General features: G+C 36.2%; 1 protein-coding gene across 2 annotated transcripts in view; it reads right to left on the bottom strand.

Annotated features, from left to right (window-relative positions):
• PLA2G4A (phospholipase A2 group IVA) overlaps window positions 1-20,943 on the bottom strand; it is a gene marked incomplete at both ends in the record, with an annotated part of 113,051 nt that extends 92,108 nt beyond the window's left edge. For both annotated transcript variants that reach the window (XM_084249715.1, XM_084249716.1), the window contains 2 exons: window positions 6,257-6,338; window positions 20,911-20,943. In XM_084249715.1, the coding sequence (XP_084105841.1) occupies window positions 6,257-6,338; window positions 20,911-20,943 (115 nt within the window). The remainder of the gene's footprint in view (window positions 1-6,256; window positions 6,339-20,910) is intronic.
• Window positions 20,944-21,660: the final 717 nt, after the last annotated feature.

The following is a 21,660-nucleotide window of genomic DNA, read 5'->3' as shown; positions in this document are numbered from 1 at the left end:
TTAAAACAAAGAATAATCCCAGCTATTTGACATTCATTCACAAGCACAAACCATTCAAAAAAGAAAAACTCCATAATAATGTCTATTAGGCATACTGTGACAATCCTACTTTATTTTTTTTTATTTTTTTTTTATTTTTTTTTTTTTTAATAGAGGCATGCTTTATTTATTTGTTTGCTGGTTTGTTTGTTTATACATGCACTGGGTACAGTCAGAAGCGCGGGAGGGTGAGAGAATTCACCAGAGCCAGAGCGGGGAGCAGAGCAGGCAGAAGAACCGAAGTACACTGCTGAGGGGAGCAGCGGGCGGCAGGAGAGGTCTGCGCGCCATGTGGGACCCTCCTCCGGTGGCCGGGGAGCAGCCGGGGATCGAACCGTGGCCGCAGAGGCCGCGCGCAGTTTCGCAACCCAGCGCTCAACCGCTGCGCCACCGGGGAGGCCCCGACAATCCTACTTCAAAAAATATTTTCTTATGGGGGCCTCCCGAGTGGCGCAGCGGTTGAGCGCTGGGCTGTGAAGCTGCCCGCAGCCTCGGTAGCGCCCATTCGATTCGATCCCCTGCCGCAGGGCAAGGGTCCCCACATGGAGCGCAGACCTCTCCTGCCGTGCTCGCTGCTCCCCTCAGCTGCCTGTTCTCTTCTCCGCTCTGGCTCTGGTGAATTCGCTCACCCTCCCACGCTTCTGACTATACCCAGTGCTTATATAAATAAATAAAAATAAAATCTTTAAAACAAAATATTTTGTTATGATTTTTCTCCCAAATCCATATCAAACATTACAACTCTGCATAAACTATAAAGTTTATCTTAATCGCCATTCAAGTTGTAATGTCTTCTCTGAAGTATATCACCATTTTTTCAAAATCAGCAACACTGTATAATCTAAACACACATTTGCTAAGTATGTATTCTCTCTTTGGTTGGTTTTCATCTCCCCAGTTAGATCCTAAAATGCTCAAAGACAAAACTATTACCCAACTAAACACCAGAGCGAGAGAGATTTAAGTTCTACCATAATGTTTTCATCTGTAAAATTAAAAACAGCACCTATCTCATAGTATTACTAAAATTAAATTATGCTATATTAAATATAGCATCAGCCATAATAACTCTGCTTAGCATTTGTTAACAAACACATTGTGTATAATACGCATCAACACTTTTGTAAGGATTTGATAACCTCATTTAATCCTCATACCAAAAAAACTATTTGGAAGGTATAATTCATACTCCATTTAACAGTTGAATAAAAAGGCGCAGGAAAGCTGGTCTAAATTCATGTGGCTAATAAAGAGTGGAAGGGGCACTTGAAAGTAAGCAAGCCAGTTCTAGCTTCCTCTGCAGGTTCATACAGACATTCAGTGATGCTATCTACCACAAGCCTTCTGCTTATCTTATTTTTTTTCTTCAACTCACTGAATGAATACTGTAGCATATAGTGTGTGGTTGCATTTATTGATAATAGTGTCTTACTGAAAGAAAGAAAACAAAACAAAACACTGAATTATATTTTTTTAACATTTCTTTTCCAAAATTAAAATTTCAAGATTGTCATTTCGTATTGCATCTGGAGATTTGAATTATTCTGGTCTAACAACTTAAAATAATTATTTACAATTTTATCGGAAATATTTCATTAAAAATATAGGAAAAAGAAAAATACCGAATGGTCTCACTCATAGCAGGAATCTAGAAAACTTAATTAAGAGACCACGAAAAAGAATAACTATAAGAAAGTAAAAATCAAAATCAACAAACAACTATGAACCAGAGACACTCTATAGGGGGTGGGGGGCAGGGAAAGGAGGGACTGGGGTCAAAATAAGGGGGTTGCAACTGTATGGGGAATATAAAAATAAAATTAAAATTAAAAAAATGGAATAAACTGTCTAATCCCCAAGAAATATTAAATAAATTAAATATATATATATATATCTATATTGATATATCAAGAGAGGAAGGAGAGTGGAAACGGACTTCCAAGGATTCAGGAAAATTTATAAAGACTCCCAGACTATACCTCAGCTAAGTTTAACTTTAACTAGTCATTTCAGTCTCTCTGTTCCATAATTTTTAAGGAAAAATTCAAAATATTGAAGTATGCCAAAATAACATATACTAAATATTTTCACGTAAGTGCTTAAACTTTTAGAATCACAAAGGCATTTTCTTTAACATAAAAACATTCAGAGCATATTTTTATTTGAAAATTTGAAATATTTAACCTGTGTTTAAACTTAATTATATTAATCACACCATCTCAGTATAGAAGTATAATGACTTTTGGCAGAGAATTTACTCTAGCATATGAAAAGGAGGCTGAGAGTCACTCAACTTTAAAAAAGTTTTTAAAATTAAGGTTTTATTTCACATTCAAACGTTTCCCTTTGCAAGGGAAAGGTAAATAATATTTCAAACATTACAGTGGTTAAACATAGAGCACCTAGTAAATACCCTTACTGGGCTCTTACTTCAGTCCCAGATATCACATAATCATAAATAAGGCGAGAGAGCATTAAACTTCATTTGAGAGAAGAGCATAAATATTTCATTCAATGTTGAAATATTTATGGAGGATATATTTATGTACACAAAGGAAAGTATATATTTAAGAATCTGTGTGCACATAGTACATGCCATAGATTTGATCATTTAACTTCAAGTGCTGTGAAGTTTGAAACAAAAAAAATATATGCCCTACTTTTTTGAAATCCGGTATGATCATGATTACAATATTAAAGATTTTTGGAGTTTCAGAATATAATTGTGTTACAGGTTTATTTCCATCCTTCTCACTGAGGATGTATTTTTTAAAAAATATAGGAATTAAAAAGTATTAGGGAGTTCATGGCTATTTTATTAAAAAAGTAAGCTCAACACAGAACAAAAACCTTAAAAGCATATCCCTTCTCAGAATATTTAAAGACTTTTTTTGCTCATAAGCTATGCAGACCTCATGAAAGACACTGTCTAGAGCCTGCCTCCCAAAATGTGATCCACAGACCAGTGATGTCTGTGTTACTTGTATATTAAAAATGCAAAATCTATTCTCCAAATCTACTGATCACATTCTACATTTTGAACAAGAGCCCCCAGTAACATGGACATTAAAGTTTGCGAAGCTGCTTGAGAGTTAAGGTCAGCCTTAGGCCTGCAATGGCACAGCCGTTTAAAAATTAGGAACTTGATCTAGATCTTACTATGAGGTTATCTGAAATGAAACATCACTTATCCAAGACACAGATGTTGATTTAAATACAATCCATAGCTCTCCCAAGGATATTTATTTTTTCTTCACTTTTAAATGTTGACATTAAACAGGGGTCTTCTAAATATGGAAGGAAAGTAGATCTGTTTGCAGTCTGCAACTGTCCTCAGAGCCCTAACATAAGATGCTGATTCTGGAAGGAGAAAGGGTGCAGTGTCAAAGGAAAGCCAACAAGAATCCCCAGTACTTGTGTACAATCAGGATATTAAATATATCTAACGTCGGTATGATATTTTATTGCTTCAAAAACATTATGGTATTCATTATTTGATCATCTCAGGGAAAGAAATAGGACTGTATCAAATTCTGAATTCTGAGACTTGCTCCATATCACGCATGAGCTGTATTTTTCCAACACTTTTTAAAAGGAGTGGAAATTCAGTGAGTTAGTCGCTGTGTTGCACCAGTCATTTATTTTGGTTATAAAATGAGGTTTGCAAACAGAGGTGAATGTCTCTTTGCATATATGGACAAAGGAAACTATTACCAATTGAAATTTTACTGTGGTGCAGTCCTTCGGTATATATTTGTAGGTAGAATATAAATAGAGCTTAAAATTCATCCAACCAATACCTTAGCACCAGTCACAGTGTTGACATGCTCTGTTACATCCACTACAACTTCCTATATCTTTAAAAAGTAAGAGTTATGTTTGTATTGCCAAAATACTGCAAGTTACTTAGTTTAAAAATAAGACTATGGTGAGCCAAGTACAAACCAAAATTTCAAACTGCCTCTTTGTATGACATGAGCATAAAGATACAGTGAAGGGTTGGCATGGGCAACTGGGTCTAAATGGAACATTTGAGTAATAGTGAAATTAGCAGGCATGTCTGGGAAAGGACTGGCAGCTCTTAGTTCTTGGCTGTCCCAAGCCTCAGGTGAAAACAAGGAAATAAGTGAGATGCTATAACTGAAATGTCAGGGGTTTTTTTTTTTTTTTTTTTAAGATTCATTTATTTATGCATACAAGAACTGGGGCACAGGCCAGAGGTGAGGGGTGTGTGTGAGAGGATTCACCAGAGACAGAGTGGGGAGCAGAACACGTGGTTTAATACACTGCTGAGGGGAGCAACGGGCGAGACAGGAGAGGTCTACTGTGTCAGATGGGTCAGCTTCCTTGCTGGGGATCAAACTCATGCTGCACTGGCTTTCAATAGCTTTATAGTGCTGTGACTTAACCCCTTGTGCCACTAGGGAGGCCCCCTGAAATATCAGTTTTGACCCTTCAAAAGATAGTTCTCTGTGCTAATTATCACAAATACTCTCATCGCGATCACGCCTACAGCCTATGGGAAATGTAGCTAAGAAATCAGATGCACAACAGTTAAAGGAGACTCACAGTGTAGAGTTTGAACTGCTATTGGACTCAACCCTAGTAACCACCTGAGGCTCCGCATAACAGAGGCTGTACTTATAGAAAGCCTTGCTGCGTTTTGCATAAGAGAGAACTATTTTTCAAATTCAAATTAGGTGAATGGCATGCCTGCCCAACTAGTTAGAGACACAGCCTTTAGTTGAATTAGAAATGTTTATTCCAACTAACAGTATTTCACTCTGTGGTATGCAGAGAAACAGAACAAGCACATGGACTAAATAAAACAAAAATAAATGTAGATGTAAGATGGCTTAGTGCTTAGTGGAAGGAAAGGGAAAAGGAAGGTGAATAAATCAGGTAAAAAGGGTGAACTATAGGGCCTCCCCCCATGGCGCAGCGGTTGAGCGCTGGGCTGCAAGGCTACCCGCAGCCTCTGCACCAGTTCATTTCCCGGCAGCCGGCAAGGGTCCAAAAAAAAAAAAAAAAAATTGAGGGGAAAAAAAAGGGTGAACTATATGGTAAAGGATAGAATTGGACTTCTACTGTTGAATTTAATGCAATATATACACACACTGATTTATAATGAGGTATACCTGAAACTTACGTAATGTTGTAAAGCAAAGTTACTTCAATAAAAAATTTTAAAAAGGAAATTTCACATTCACCCCCAATATATTTAACATACTGGGGTCAGAACAAACATTTTTAAAAATGAAAATCCATCACGTGACTGCAACTCACATTGCCACAACTCACAAATGCCATCACATTCTTGTATTTTTGATAAAATGTCAACCTTAGTCCTTGTCATATTGCTCCCTTACCTTTGCTTTATATTCTCAAATGACACTGCTCTCTATAATTCTGCTCTCCTTTGCACTTTGCACATGCTATCTATTTGCCCAAAGCTTCTACCTGCTCTCATCACTGAGATATTTCTCCTTTAAGAGTTTACAATTTACAATATCACTTAGGCGAGAAAGCCTTCCCCATTTTCCAGATGGGTAAAGTGTAATCTCTGTCCTTTCCTTAAAACCTTTTCCTGAGTTAAATTGCCATTGTCTTTCCCATATTTTATAAATAATCTAAAACTCAACTAAACTCATCATAATACCCATCTTTCTTTTTAATCCCATTTCCATGATTCAGGGTGGTAACATTAAACAGAAAACTGCTTTTAAAAGCATGGAGAGGGATACTGCCAGCAAGTTAATTCAACATTTTCCTTAGCTATGTTGCATTATTTTAAGCTGTCACTTAAAATAGAAGCTACAGTCACTTCTATTTCCACACATGATAAACCTATGCAAAGGCTTCAGAGTCAGATGGCAGTTTTTTAATCCTAAAAGCATAATACCTCACAGAGAAGATTATTTTGAAGTCCTGACTAAGCACTCTTTCCAAGACAGAATGAAATACAATTTCATTGAATTCCAGGATCTGTATTGTATAAAACAATCGTTTTGTCTGACTCCATGCTCTCTCCACTAAAAAGCCAACGGGAAGTAATATTCAGACAAATGAAAGCATCAAGAACTGCTCAAAACAGTATCATTCAAAGATCTAGATAGAGATGACCTGTTTGAAGAAGGAACCCGTCAAGGAACTTGGATAATCTAAAGGGAAACCCTAACTATGAATTTGCAATAGAAAAGCAAATAAAAGAACTTACGCATGTCACCGATGGCCCCCTTTGTCACTTTGGTGGCACGCAACACCGTCACTGTGAACTTGTGGGAATACTGGTGCTCCACCTGGAAATAAAAAGATAACAATTGTAGCTTCCAATACAGAGTCCAAGTAAATTGTACTCACTGTTTCCTTGAGATAATTAAAAGCATTGTAATTGGGAGTAAATGACATGCATACCAAAAACATACTTTGATCCTATCCTCTTTTTGATCCTTCCCTTTCTCCCACCACAGAAGTATTAAGGCATTTAGTTCATGCTTTAAAATGTCAGCACAGCCAGACTACTAAGAATTCTTTGCCAGGTTAACCAACTGTTTAAGAGCATGTAAATCAGGGTTTCTAGAAGCACAATGACTCTTTACACTGGGTGACTAGGAAGTCTCGCTTCAAAAAACAACATCAGAACAATGTTATATTATTGTTTTTTTTTATTTCATTGTTACTATTCAATGAAAGACTCTCTCTTTTTTTAAAAGATTTATTTATTTATGCATACAAGAACTGGGATACAGGCCAGAGTTGTCGGGAGTGAGAGGATTCACCAGAGATAGAGCAGGGAACAGAACAGGCTGACTGACTGAAATACACACTGCTGAGGGGAGCAGCAGGTGAGACAGGGAGAGGTCTGCTGCACCATGAGAGTAGCTCCCTGGCCGGGATCAAACTCATGCTGCAGTAGCTGCAGATAGCTTCACAGTGCTGAATCTTGACCCCTTGTGCCACCAGGGAGGCCCCAGTAATGTTGATTTTATTGTATTTGTTATAAACTACATGCAACGCTAAAAGTCTCTACTAGTCTAATGTGAGCTATTAGTACTCATACATTACTTTATTAAGCACCTCATCTAACTGGAAATTCATTATCAAACAACTTTACCTACAGAAACAGAAGGGGAGAGCAGGAACTCACATAATTCTCCGAGCAGCTGAAAAGATTATAAAGTTTTTATCAAAAGCTCAAACAGTTCTATTTACTCTTAGGAGAGGCCCACATTTATTTTCATTTTTGCCTTTTATTTAACAACTTTATTGAAGTATATTTCACATATTGACAAATTTTCTCAATTCAAGAGTGCAGTCATAATTTATAGAAAGTGTAAAAGTGGCACAATCATCACCATAAGTCAATTCCAGAACATTTTTCATTCCTGCCAGAAGATCCCTCATTCCATTTATAGTAAACCTTGCCTCATACCCCAAAACCCAAGCAACCACTAATCTGCTTTCTGTCTCTATAAATGTGCTTTTTCTGAGCAGTTCATACAATCATATTACATGTGGTCTCTTTCATCTGACTTCTTTCCTTTTTTTTAATTAATTAATTTATTTTTAATTGGGGTAATATTGGAAACCCAGGGATCAGCATCATAGTGCACCCACCACCAAATCACCCATAGTGCCCACCACCATAGCCCATGGTTTGTGGGCTCCCTCTTTGTTCTCACATCCTGCCCCCTCTCATGCCATAGTTCCCTTGGTGCTTCAGTTCTGTAGCACTGTCTGACTTCTTTCTCTTAATGTTTTTGAGTTTCACCCATGATTAGTCTCAATAGTTTGTTGTTTTGTTGTTGAACTACATACTATTATAAGAATATGCCATATTTTATCTTCCTTCACTAGTTGGTGGACATTTAGGTTGTTCCAGTTTGGGGTTACTACAAATAGCATTGCTAAGAACATTTGTGTGTAAGTCTTCACATGGACTTACATTGTAATTTCTCTCTCCCTGGGAGTGGGACTGTTTATTATACAGTAGTTTTATATTTATGATTTTAAGAAATTGCCAAAAATGTTGTGAATTGGTGTCCACATTTATTAACTAGTTCCATCTTTCTTAATTTTAATAAGACTATAGTTGACTATAAACAAACTAAGGTACAATATTGAGAAGTGAGCAATGACAATAAAAGCTAGGAGAAAGAAAAAATGGTAAAACATATTCACAAGAATAGTGGGATGCAGGGTCAAAATTAACAGATAATTTAGGAGTTCTAAAGATAACACTATCTGTAATTTATGTTCAGATTTACAATACAGCATTAAATATAGATGAAGTCATGTACAATGAGCATATCTTGTTAAAAAGGCAGAAAGCAAGTAAAACCTTTCAAGATGATTCTTTTTTTTTTTTTTTAAATAGAGGCATGTTTTTTATTTATTTATTTATTTGTTTGTTCATTTGTTTTTGTTTATACATGCACTGGGTACAGTCAGAAGCGCGGGAGGGTGAGAGAATTCACCAGAGCCAGAGCGGGGAGCAGAGCAGGCAGAAGGACCGAAGCACACTGCTGAGGGGAGCAGCGGGCGGCAGGAGAGGTCTGCACACCATGTGGGACCCTCCTCTGGTGGCCGGGGAGCAGCCGGGAATCGAACCGGCGCTGCAGAGGCTGCGGGCAGCTTCGCAACCCAGCGCTCAACCGCTGCGCCACCGGGGAGGCCCTCAAGATGATTCTTAAGTTTATTTTCAGAGAACACTATATTCAGAAGAACTCTGAGTAGGCAAATATTATTCTATAAAATCAAATTATCAACCATGAAGACTACATGAATGTTTGCAAAAAAGTATTTTGCCTCACACTACAACTGAACATCACATGCACTTTTCCACCACAAATTTTTTTTTTGACTATTATAGTTGGAGACTTTAACAACCCTCTATCAGAAATGGACATATCCAGCAGGCAGAAACCAGCAAGGACATAGTTGAATTACACAACAACTATTAATTGAATGGACAAAATTGTCAAAAGATTACTTTATCCAATATCAGCAGAATACACATTTGTCTTAAGCTCACTTGGAATGATCATCCAATTTCCAGTCTTTGTGGAATTAAATTAAAAATCAATAACAGAATGAAAGAACAATCACAAAGTAATCAGAGATTTAAAAATAAACTTCTAAACAGCATATCTGTCAAAGAAGTCTCAGGAAAAAATTCGAAATATTTGTAACTAAATTAAAGCACAACTAATCAAAGTTGGGGGGATGTGGCAAAAGTCATATACAACATTTAATTTTGTATATATATGAAAGATCTAAAACTAATCATCTAGGTGTCTACTTCAGGAAACTATAAAATGTCTGGTAAATTAAATCCAAACTAAGCAGGAGAAAAATGATAAAAATTAGAAAATAAAATTGAAAATGAAAATCAATAGAGAAAATGAATGAACTCAAAATTTGTTCTTTGAAAATATTATAAAACTATACATCTTTAGTTACATTAAATAAGAAAAAAGAGAGAGAACACAAATTACAAATGTCATTAATGAATGAAAAAAGTTCACTACAGATTCTATGGACATTAGAAAAACACTAAAGGACTACTACGAACATATTTCATAACCTAATGAAATGAATGGTTTTAGAACCACTGTACATCCATTTGCCAAAACTGAATTTAAAATTTCAATTTAGGGATTAGATTTCTCCATTAAAGAGAGCGTTTCAAGAATAACTATTGCATAAATAATAGCACACCCTCCCAAAATCATTTATGCTTTTTCCGTATCCTTGAATATCTAATACCACATGGTTTTTTAAATGTCAAAAATTCCATTGTGACATAAAAATTATTATTTAAAACTTGATTTTTTAAGTTGCTGCAAATGTATTAATGTCAAATCTTTAGTACAGAGAGATGATATTATAGGAATACGCTAATTCTAAATCATATGCTAGATATTCTACTAGAATGTGAATTCTCACTTACTCTTCTCAATAACCATATAAAATAAATATTCTTTACATTTTGATGAGTAAAGTGAGATTCTGAGAGCTTAAATAATTTCTCAGTATCTCCTAGTAAAAAGATATTGAATTAGAATCTATTCTTGCTGTTCCAAATGTTTTTATTCTTTATATATTTCTTTACTTACACAGATATTAGCAATGCCAATACTAATATCTTTGATAATTAAAAAAGGGCTATTTCCTTTTGTTAAGTGGCATAGATATTTATTATATCTGAGGTTGATCTAAAGTCCCTCAAGTAAATGGGTTATTTACAATTATCATTCAGCTCTTCACTTTAACCTGCTTTTATTTTCATAACCTCAATTACATCTTTTTTTTTTAAGATTTTATTTATTCATTCATTCATTCATTCATTCATTCATTCATTTACTTATTTTTTTATACAAGCACTGGGTACAGTCAGAAACGCGGGAGGGTGAGATAATTCACCAGAGCCAGAGCGGGGAGCAGAGCAGGCAGAAGGACCGAAGCACTCAACCGCTGTGCCACCGGGGAGGCCCAACCTCAATTACATCTTAATTATAATTAACTAAACACCTACATACTATTCAAAACAAAGAAGGAATAAATCAGCCACTTTCTTGTTTTTTAAAGTTAATTTTAGAAGCATCATGTCTTCCGATCACTTGTAAATTGTTTTCAAAACACAATGTCAAAATCATGGCCATATCTTTCTATGAGCTGTAAGAATCAATAATAGAATATATAAAGAAACTATAAATTATTGAAGAAAAGGATTCAGTTCATATGGCTGATTGCCCAAATAATCTTTTGATAATCTCTTGCCATTTCCTGGGGTCAATATCACATACAATGTCAAACGAGTATAGACTGAGCTAGCAAGTTTCTGATTCAGAGAGGAAAGTTTCACCTCTGTCTCAGGGATGGTGCCAGGTGAAATTATATTAATGAATCCACAACCAGTGTTCCCCAGGGGAAACTAATGACTCAGCACAATGCTAGTTGGTAGCTGGCAAAAGGAGATGCCATATTTCAATTGAGATGTCATATACAAGCTCAAAACAAACATTAACTTAGTCACCAAGATTAAGGCCTCTCCTTCTGGTCTTCAGCCTTGAATTACCTCACTTTGGGAGTTTATCTTCATTGATGATCTTTTCCACACTGAAAAATCACAACCCCTTTTCTTTTCACAATTACAATTTCCAAAGTCATTATGAAAGCGGCTGCATTAAATTCCTTTACTGCATTAAATTCATTATGGAGAATTACATTGGCATCTGTTTTACAAAGATTGGGTGTTGTAAAAAAGAATAAGTCAATTTACACAAAATCAATTTGATGATTGTTCTAGCTGTTGAAAGTTCAATTGTTACAATCAAGAAACAAAGCAAATCACAAAGCAAATCTGATGGAAGAGAAGGTGTATTCAACATGTATTTTTTCTTGATCCCACTACCATTGATTAATTTTAATCCAAACCAAAATGAAAGACTGTTAGTTTGATGGAGGCCAGAGAATCTCATTACTGAACCAGAGATTGGCATCACCACAATCAATAGGAGGAAACTTGAAACAGATCTCGGAAACGTTTTTTAAAGAATTGCTGCATTGTTGTCATATAAGAGTCATGATACTTTTTATATAAGGTATTTATTTTTGGTTTCACTTCCTGGTGTAGCATTTCATTCTAAAACTTAAGAGGCACAGGCATTGATTATTACTCTTTCACATTTTTAAAAATATGATCAGCTTATCTATTTACAATCTACAATGCTATATAACCTTGCTTTAAGAATTCTTAGTCATGGGTTGGCTATATGCACAAATTATCCTAGTCTTCAAAACACCTAATTTGGCAACAGAATTTGTTAGCCCTTGCAGACATCTTTTATAAAAGTCATGGTCAGAAATATGACAAGATTTTTCTCCCTCATAAGTAAAAAATTTGCCACTTGAACAGTAAGTACAAAAAGTATCTGATGGTAAATGCTTAGGTCTAAAATATTCATTTAATGACATATTCATTATGAATTTATAGTGACTATAATACATTCAAGATACTTAAAACACTCAAATTGTTAGCTCTTAAAAAATAATTGAGGTACACATTCTAGACCCGCAGTAATTAAGTAGTATCACCAAAAAAAAATTGAAGATTTATTTATTTATTTATACAAGCACTGGGCGGGAGGGTGAGAGAATTCATCAGAGCCAGAGGGGAGAGCAAAGCAGGCAGAGTGACAAAGTACACTGCTGAGGGTAGCAGCGGGTGGCAGGAGAGGTCTGCGTGCCATGTGGGACGCTCACTGGCAGTCGGGGATCGAACCGGTGCTGCAGAGGCTGTGAGCAGCTTTGCAGCCCAGCGCTCAACCGCTGCGCCACCAGGAAGGCCCTCACCAAAAAAATTTGAACATCGTATTTCATTAATTGAAGAAACCTAGACTCTCCTGGGAGTAACTATGGCTGAGTTAAAGGCTATGATATATGAGGACACACCTTCATCCTCTGGAGGGGCTGTGTAGAACTCATAATATACCATGTGCCTTTGGGAAGTTTTCCCCACATATTTTCAAAGACCTTAGGGGCAGCACAGATACTTATTTAGTTCTGAAATACTGACCTAAGGAATATGTCATATTCATTCAAATTTATGATGTCTTTGTAGTGATGATTTCCAGATGTGAAATTTAACACTAACAGACATAACAGACTTGAAAATATGGGCATTTACCAATGCCATTTTGGATAATATATCTTTATTTTAAGAGACACTAAAAAATCATCTCCTTGTGTTGCTTGTTCTTTTCATTGAGCAGTAAATGAAAAACTCAAGCAAAAACACAGACAAAAGTCAGAAGGGTACTTACAAGAAAGTGTCTTATATTTTCTATCTCATATTTCTGCCTTGGTTTCCTCATCTGTAAAATAGCAGTTATAGTATCACCACATACTCAAAATTTATCAGGGCTCCCTTGGTATAGATCCAGATTCCAGCATACAATTGCATGTGGGGCAATACTAAGTATCAAATTTGGAGGCTAAATTTACCATCTGTGGAAATCTTTTCTGATAAGATGATTACTTGTCTTCTTGGAATGCTCTTGAGGCAACTTTTCATTTAAATCAAAAATAGTTGGGGAATTCCACAAATAAAGCTAATTAAATAATCTGGAGGATGACTTCCCACAAAGAATAACTAAAATAAGATAACATTTTACAAAAATAAGCAAGCATTTTCCTGAAGCATAACTGTGATGATTAATTTTATGTGTGAACCTGATAGGTCATAGGGTGCCCGGATTAAATATTATTTCTGAGTGTGTCTGTAAGGGTGCTTCCAGGTGAGATTCACTTTTGAACCAGGGGACTTGGGAATGTAGATTGTCACTCCCACTGTGGATGGACATAATCCAATCCATTGAGGACCTGAAAAGAGCAAAAAGAGAACTTCACTCCTTTTTTTCGATCTCTCTGCTTGAGCTCAGACATGTCATTTTGTCATCTCCTGCTCTTGGACTACTATTTGGACCTTGGGCTCCCTGGGTTTTCAAGCCTTTGGACTTGAATTATGCCCCCATCTTTCTGGGTCCTCAGTCTGCAGACATCTCAGACTTCCTAAGGGACATCTCAGCCTCCAAGCCCATATTAGATAATTCCTCATAATAAATCTCTATGTCTAGATCTAAATATACATATTTAGATTTATCTATCTATATATGTGTGATGCCCAAAAACTTGAAAATTCATATATTGAAATCCTAACCTCCTATTCCCCAGAGTTGATGGTATTAGGAGACTTTGAAAAGGACCTTTGGGGAGATGCAAGTAGCCCACATGAATGGGATCAGTGCCTTTAGGAAAGGAACCTAACGAGATCTCTTGCCCTTTCCACCTTGTTAGGACATGGAAGAAAGTGTCCATGAAATCCATGATGGTGCCTTGATCTTGGATTTCTCTACCTCCAGAACTGTGAGCAATACATTTTCGTTGTCTATAAACTACCCAGTCTGTGGCATTTTGCTATAGGAGCCCAAGAAAATTAAATCTCCCTCCCTCTCTCTCTCTCTCTCTCTTTCTCTACCTACCTACCTACCTACCTACCTACCTACCTACCTATCACCTATAAATCATCTATCAGTCACTTATCATCTCCTATTGATTCTGTTTCTCTGGAGAATTCTAATACAGTAACAAAGACCTAACAAGATAGGAAGGCCTTAACCACCAGGACAGAGATCAGAGCTCAAGGAGAGAACAGAAACAGTTAGAAAATTATTACTAACTGTGCTCTTCTTCACTTTCCTAGAATTATTCATGATCACAAAAATATTCTGTCATAAAGCTCATCATTAGTTTGTGTGCAATGCTGTGCCTTTGTCATGTTTATATTATTTTATTTTCCTGTAGCGATATCTCACTTTCTGATGTCCCCTAGAAACACTAACTTAACGTATTAAACTTCTAAAGAATGCATTTGTAAACATAATAATACATGGTTGATATAAGCCCCAGGGGAGCAGACACAGCAGGAATTGATCATTACCAGTTCCCAGATGAAGCAACCAAGACTCAGTATCCACGTGCTTATCAGCAATTATCTGAAGACTGAGCTGCCATTACAACACTATTTCTTTCATTACTTATCAGTGTTTTCTCCCTCTGTTACTATAATCCAGAATAATAACTTTCTACTTTTTTGATAAAATTTGCAGTCATCCTACAATGGTATTTTTCAAAGACCCTTATATTTTAGCAGGCAGACCTGCTAGTATACCATGTGGTTAACTATCTCAATCTAAAAACAGGGAGGGAGGGAGGGAGGGAGGTGATGGTGCACGGGTGCACTGGTGAAGGAAATTCTATGGGGACTACACCTGAGGGAGGGTCGGGAAGCAAACACTGTTTAAAAATGGACAATGATGTAAAAAATATATAAAAATAAATTAAGTAATTAAAAAAATACTTAATTTCTGTGGGGTGAGCAGTGACCCTCCATTTCTATCAGGTATTGAAAAGAGTTGTGAATTTTTTTTCACTCCAGGGAAATGACTCATTTTTTTCAGAGTAAAAAAGAATGGAAACTTTTATTATATTTTATACTTGACCTATCCTTGTCAAATGGATGCCTTCCTGGTCTAAAAGAACTTCAGAAAATTTTAGAGACACAAGTTGTATGTTTTAGAGGCACGAATATCCTTAAAGTTAGAAAGCACTTTAAAATGCTAGATATTAGTGAGCTAACTGAATTCTGCCATATATTTGTCACTCCCTTTTCAACAGCATTATTGGAAATCAGCACTATTTGAAGCAGCAGGACTTTTTGGCTGTAATTGCTGCATTGAATTCACTAACATGTCCCTGCATCACAGATGTGGTAAAAATGAGGCCAATTTGTGCCTCAAGGCATCCAAAACTGTTGGCCTTTCTGGAACCATTCATTACCAGTGAGCTTGCTTAATTTTCCCTCTCTTTCATTTTTACTGAAATTGTTCTCTATATTTTGAAAAGCATCTTTCTGTGAAAAAAAGAGGGATTTTTTTGTCGCTAAAACAATCAATGCACACACACCCATGCACTTTTTTTTTCACACATCAGCAAGAAGCAGAACAAACAAAACTATAGAATTTTAGGATCCTCTTCATTTGAAAGGGCTGTAATTGGAATACTATTTGCATGACCCACTCTGATGCTGGGGAAGGTAAAGAAAAATAGGGGGCCTCCCCAGTGGCTCAGTGGTTGAGCGCTGAGTTGCGAAGCTGCCCACAGCCTCTGCAGCGCCGGTTCGATCCCCGGCTGCTCCCCGGCCACCAGAGGAGGGTCCCACATGGCGCGCAGACCTCTCCTGCCGCCCGCTGCTCCCCTCAGCAGTGTACTTCGGTCCTTCTGCCTGCTCTGCTCCCCCTCTGGCTCTGGTGAATTCTCTCACCCTCCCAAGCTTCTGACTGTACCCAGTGCTTGTATAAATAAATAAAACAAACAAACAAATAAATAAATAAATCTTTAAAAAAAAAGAAAGAAAAATAGGGTAACAAAACGTGGTTTGGGTTTCATCATATTAAGATATCACGTAAATAATGACTATGGCCTAAATATGTAGCTGCAGTTATAGAATTTGCAAGTAAAGGTGATAGCAATGAGTCTTAAAATATCCAGAAACAATCTGGATTTTATATTTACTCTGCCATGGTAAAGAAGCTGGATGGTCAGATCATAAGGCCATGGACAAGAAGCAAGCAGCAAATATTCAGCAGTAGTAATTAGACCGGGTCAGATTAGGTAGGAAAATGAATGTCATCTGAAATAATCACGTACTTTGAAATGTACTATGATCCAATCATACTGAACTTCTTTCATTTTCTTAAATCATGTATTTTGTCAACTCCAGCCTACCTCCCATATTCTTTTTATTTCCAAATCAGAAACCATTTCCTCCCTTTTTATCTAACTTCTAAATTTTCTGATCTATGCTTACATGCCTCTTCCTTAAGAGTTCCAGAAAGTCTCCTTTATTAGTTATTCATGTTGCATATTTCCAAAGTAATCTTCATTGTCTCTTATCAGTACTCTTACTAAAAATTATGATTATTATAAATAAATGGTTCTTCAGATAGACATAAGCACAGTTCAGGAATTCTGTTTGGTGTATGTATGAATTCAATGCCTACTGACAGAGAGTGGTAAACAATGAACAACCAATAAATGGTGACAAATGCTCAGAAAAAAATTGAAATAAATTAATAGGTAGAGTGAATTGAAAGTCCAAATGTTAGGATTTAGAATTCATTGATCTTTGCCTCAAACTCAAGGTTAGGGACTTTTTTTTTTAAGATTTATTTTATTTATACAAGAACCGGGATACAGGCCAGATGCGCGGGAGGGTGAGAGGATTCACCAGAGACAGAGCGGGGAACAGAACAGGTAGATGGACCGAAATACACTGCTGAGGGGAGCTTCAGCGAGACAGGAGAGGTCTGGGCGCCATGTGGGACCCTCGCGGGCTGGCCGGGATGGAACCGGCACTGCAGAGGCTGTGGGCAGCTTCACAGCTCGGCGCTCAACCACGTGCGCAGCCAGGGAGGCCCAAGGTTATGGACTTTTATCTTCTTTCTCCCTTTTCAGTGCCAAAAGCCAAATTTATGTTAAAAATTTACAAATAAATGTTTTTATTAAGTTCTTTGAGAATTACAGAAATTACCCACTGCTCTTAAGCTGCTAGGGTGAAAAAAATTAATCTGCCCTTAAGACAAAATCTTTGTTAATATAAAAATAATTAAAAGGAACCTACATTTATTGTTTAAATCCATGTATTGAAAACCATAATTGTGAAAGGAAAATACGATACCATTTCAGAAAACAAAGATTATCTCATAGTTTTTTTTGCTTTTTTTTTTTTTTTTGTATCCCTGGTTGTGTTCTTTTAAAAATAATCACATTTTAAGTAGAAGAAAAAAATTATAGATCGAAAATTAAAGGATGCATATACTAATCAAAGAGACTAAAATGGGTTATATTTATAAAAGACAAAGTAATATTTAAAGCAAAGTCATTATTAGATATGAAAAGGGCCTATAATTATAATAAAACATCAATTCAACAAAAAAATTTAAACTGTATGCACCTAATAACATATCTTCAAAATTCAAAAATGTGAAAGGTGGATATGGAACATACTGTTTCACATGGAATATTTACCAAAATAGAGAATATATTAGGCCATAGCCATGTAAACATACTACAGACAAAAAAATCATAGAGTATGTCCATTGAACACAGTAGAAATAGATTAGAAATCAATGACAGAGACAACTCATAAAATGACCAAATATTTGAAAATTAAGAAATACATATCTAAATAGTTCATGTGTCCAAGAACAAATTAAAATAAAAGTTGGAAAATATTTTAATTGAGCTCTTGTGAAAATGGTATTTCCAAATTTTACAGGATATACCACAAAATAGATGGTCTACAATTAGTAAAACTGGAAAGACGTATATAAACATTTAAAGATTCAAAAGAAAGAAGGAAAACTGGCATTTTTCACAAGAATGTATAAGTTGAATATTTTTAAAAACCTACAAACTCTTAGAATGAATAAAGAAATGATGTTCACTGGGTCTACAAAAATCAATTGTATTTCCATATAAATACAGCAACTAATTGGAAAATGAAATTTACAAATACCTTTACAATGAGATAAAACACCAACTATCAAGAAATACATCTAAATAAGATATGCACTATTTCTTACTGAAAACAATACATTACTGAGAAAATTAAAGATATTTAAATAGCATTTACTTTTGAATTAGATTCATGTGCTGTTAATGAAAGATTCAACATTATTATTTTGTCATATCTCCTCTAATACAGAATCATTACAGTATTAGTAAAAATCCCAGCACCAACCCCAAATAATAATAAAGAAAACAAAAGAAAGAGAGAAAACATGCCCCTTTGTTATGATGCCATCAATGTGACAGTTTACTGGATTCTCTTAGATAGGAAATGTAGCTGAATCTGCAAGCTCCTGTGGCAAAGAGGAACTTTGGAAATTTCCCTTGTCCCACAAAACTGATGCACTCTTCCTCAGGTGTTCATTTAATTAGGGAGGACAAGGCAGTAGTAGAAAAAAATCCTAGCAGTTGTGTATGTGTGTGTGTTTGTAATTTGACAAACTGATTCCAAAATTTATATGAAAATACAAGGACTGGGCCTCCCTGGTGGCGCAAGGGGTTAAACACAGCACTATGACGCTATCAGCAGCTTGCCCACTGCCCCCCTCAGCAGTGTATTTCAGTCAGTCTACCTGTTCTGTTTCCCACTGTCTCTGATGAATCCTCTCACACCTCCCCCCTACCCCGCACCTCTGGCCTGCATAAACAAATCAATCTTTAAAAAAAAAGAAAAGAAAATACAAGGACTAAAAATAGCCAAAAGTTGGAGGGTTTAACACACATTTAAAGCTATAGAAATGAAGATAAATTTGTATTTGGGCAAAACAAGATTAGCAGACCTAAGGAAGTGAATAAAAATTAAGTCACAGGCCTCCCCTGGTGGTGCAGCGATTGAGCTCTGGGCTGCGAAGCTGCCCCAGGCTCTGCAGCACCCATTCCATCCCCGGCCACCAGCAAGGGTTCCACATGGCGACACAGACCTCTCATGCCACGCCTGCTGCTCCCCTCAGCAGTGTATTTCATCAGTCTGCCTGTTTTGTTCCCTGCTGTGGCTCTCGTGAATTCTCTCACCCTCCCACGCTTCTGACTATACCCAGTGCTTGTATAAATAAATAATCTTTTTTTTTTTTTTAAATTAAGGGCCTCCCCTGGTGGCGCAGCGGTTGAGTGCTGGGCTGCGAAGCTGTCCGCAGCCTCTGCAGCGCCGGTTCGATCCCCGGCCGACGGCGAGGGTCCCACATGGCGCAGCAGACCTCTCCTGTCTCGCCCGCTGCTCCCCTCAGCAGTGTATTTCATCAGTCTGCCTGTTCTGTTCCCCACTCTGGCTCTGGTGAATTCTCTCACCCTCCTGCGCTCTGACTGTACCCAGTGCTTGTATATATAAATAAATCTTTTTAAAAAATTTAAGTCACATGTATATGGTTACCTGATTATCAACAGAGTAGATAAATGATTTGTGGTATATTCAGATAACAAAACACTTACATAGCAATGCAGAACTGCTTCTCACAACATGAGTGAATCTTATACATAAAATGTTGAGAATAGCTATCTACACTAAGATCACAGCACCAGAAGTGACATGATCAACTCCTCCTGATGATAGATTCATAGGCAGAATACATATGTAAAAATCCACCAAGCTGAAATCATTAAGATTTATGAACTTTATATACTATACCTCAATTTAAAAAAAAGTCAAACAGAAAGAGAAGCTGCAAAAGAAAACTTAGATGCAAGACAAGAAGAAACAAACAAGCAAGACAAGAAGCAAACAAACAAGCAAGACAAGAAGAAACAGATGCAGAGAAATCTGAGAAGAGTTTTAAGGTTAAGAGAATGACCAACAGAGGCAGGGGTGAAGGCAAGTGAAGAATCCAGTGGATTCAGCACCAGTAGGATCCTTGAGAAGACCTTCTCCTGAAGTGGAAGATCTGAGTCCAATATTTAATGCATCTAGTTGTGAATGGCAAGAATTGTGATACACTAGTCTTTGTTAGCTAGGCAGGGAAAGACAGGGAATGGTATATACACCATTGTATACTATTTGTAGGGTAAGAGAACAGTGTTCTATTTTAAGTAAAAATGACATTGTGATATTCTTCAATATCCATAAAAATTATTTCATGTCGTTATAAATCTCATTAGATCTCAAGTGTTGAATTCATCAAAAACATCTCTCTCTTTTTTTTAATCAGAAGAGTGAGCATATACTTTCAATGGAGTTTGGAAAATTACATACTAAAATGTGAATTATTCAAGTCTTTGCTAAAAATTAACCACCCATTAACTAGTTTTTAAAAACATATCAGACTAAGGGAATATTACCCTGGCAGTGCATACTAAAATATAATTCTCACCTTAATAATTATCTTTTCTCCACCAATTCATGTGAAGGCTTTAACTTAATGCAGGCTGATCATTGCTAAGTGATAAATATGCTTTTTAAATGTTCCATGAAATTTCCGTATGTAAGAGATGTAGTGGTATTTTTTCCTCCAAGTCCCTCTTTTCTGGAAACTTACCAGGCTAGGAAGTGGGTTAGTTTCATTATGTATTTAGCCTATTTGAATCACATCACGTTCACATGCATTTCATTAAAACACTCAAGATTTGTCACAGTTTTATTTTACTTTACTAGGAATGCTTGCAATACTCATGTAAAGAAGTATATCTGTGCTCCCCACCCCACCCCCTGCCCCCAATGAAAGAATATATAAACAGCAAATAACTTACTATAATGTGCTGATAAGGATCTATAAATGACATTTTGGCTTCAATTACAGGAAATCTCTTCACAGTTCAAAGGTCTTCTCTGGCACTCTAGCTTCTTTAAAATCTACAAAATAAACAATCACTATTGTTAAACTTCCTCTTGGATGCAGCTCCAAGATTTAAATGATTTGAGTATGAACCTTTGGGAGTAAAATCTATCTCCCCAGGGGATTAGATAGATTATGTTCCCTGATCCCTTATAAGTGGGGATACACACATAACTTAGGGGAAAAGTAAACATACTTTGATAGTGCTGTTTAAGCTCCATATTTATTTGTTCAAATAGACTCTGTAATTAGTAGGAAACTCCAGAATATTTTTTTTTGCATTTGCTGAATATTTTATGAGAAATTCATTGAAATTACGGAAATTTAATGTTATTTTTGTACTGTGAAAATATTTTGTACTGTTTATAATTAATACTCACATGCCATTATTTGTTGTCTCAATCTGGTCAGTATTACACAGGCTCACAATAAAAAAGGAAACATTTTCTCCTTAGCTATTTGGTAAAAATTTTAAAAATATGTTCATGTTGAACTGCAACTTTATTGCTGATATTTTTTAAAAAAATGTTTGTCTATACTAAAGTACCAGTTTAATTTGGAAGCAGTCAAATGAAAATATTTTAATGGCAAAATATCTTCTATACTTTGATTTTTTCTTCTACGGTTACTCCATATTATTTAAAATAAAAAACTATTCAATAAA

This window comes from Talpa europaea (assembly GCF_964194135.1).
Source record: "Talpa europaea genome assembly, chromosome: 12".
NCBI lineage: Eukaryota > Metazoa > Chordata > Mammalia > Eulipotyphla > Talpidae > Talpa > Talpa europaea.
This window is presented reverse-complemented; position numbering and strand designations above follow the sequence as displayed.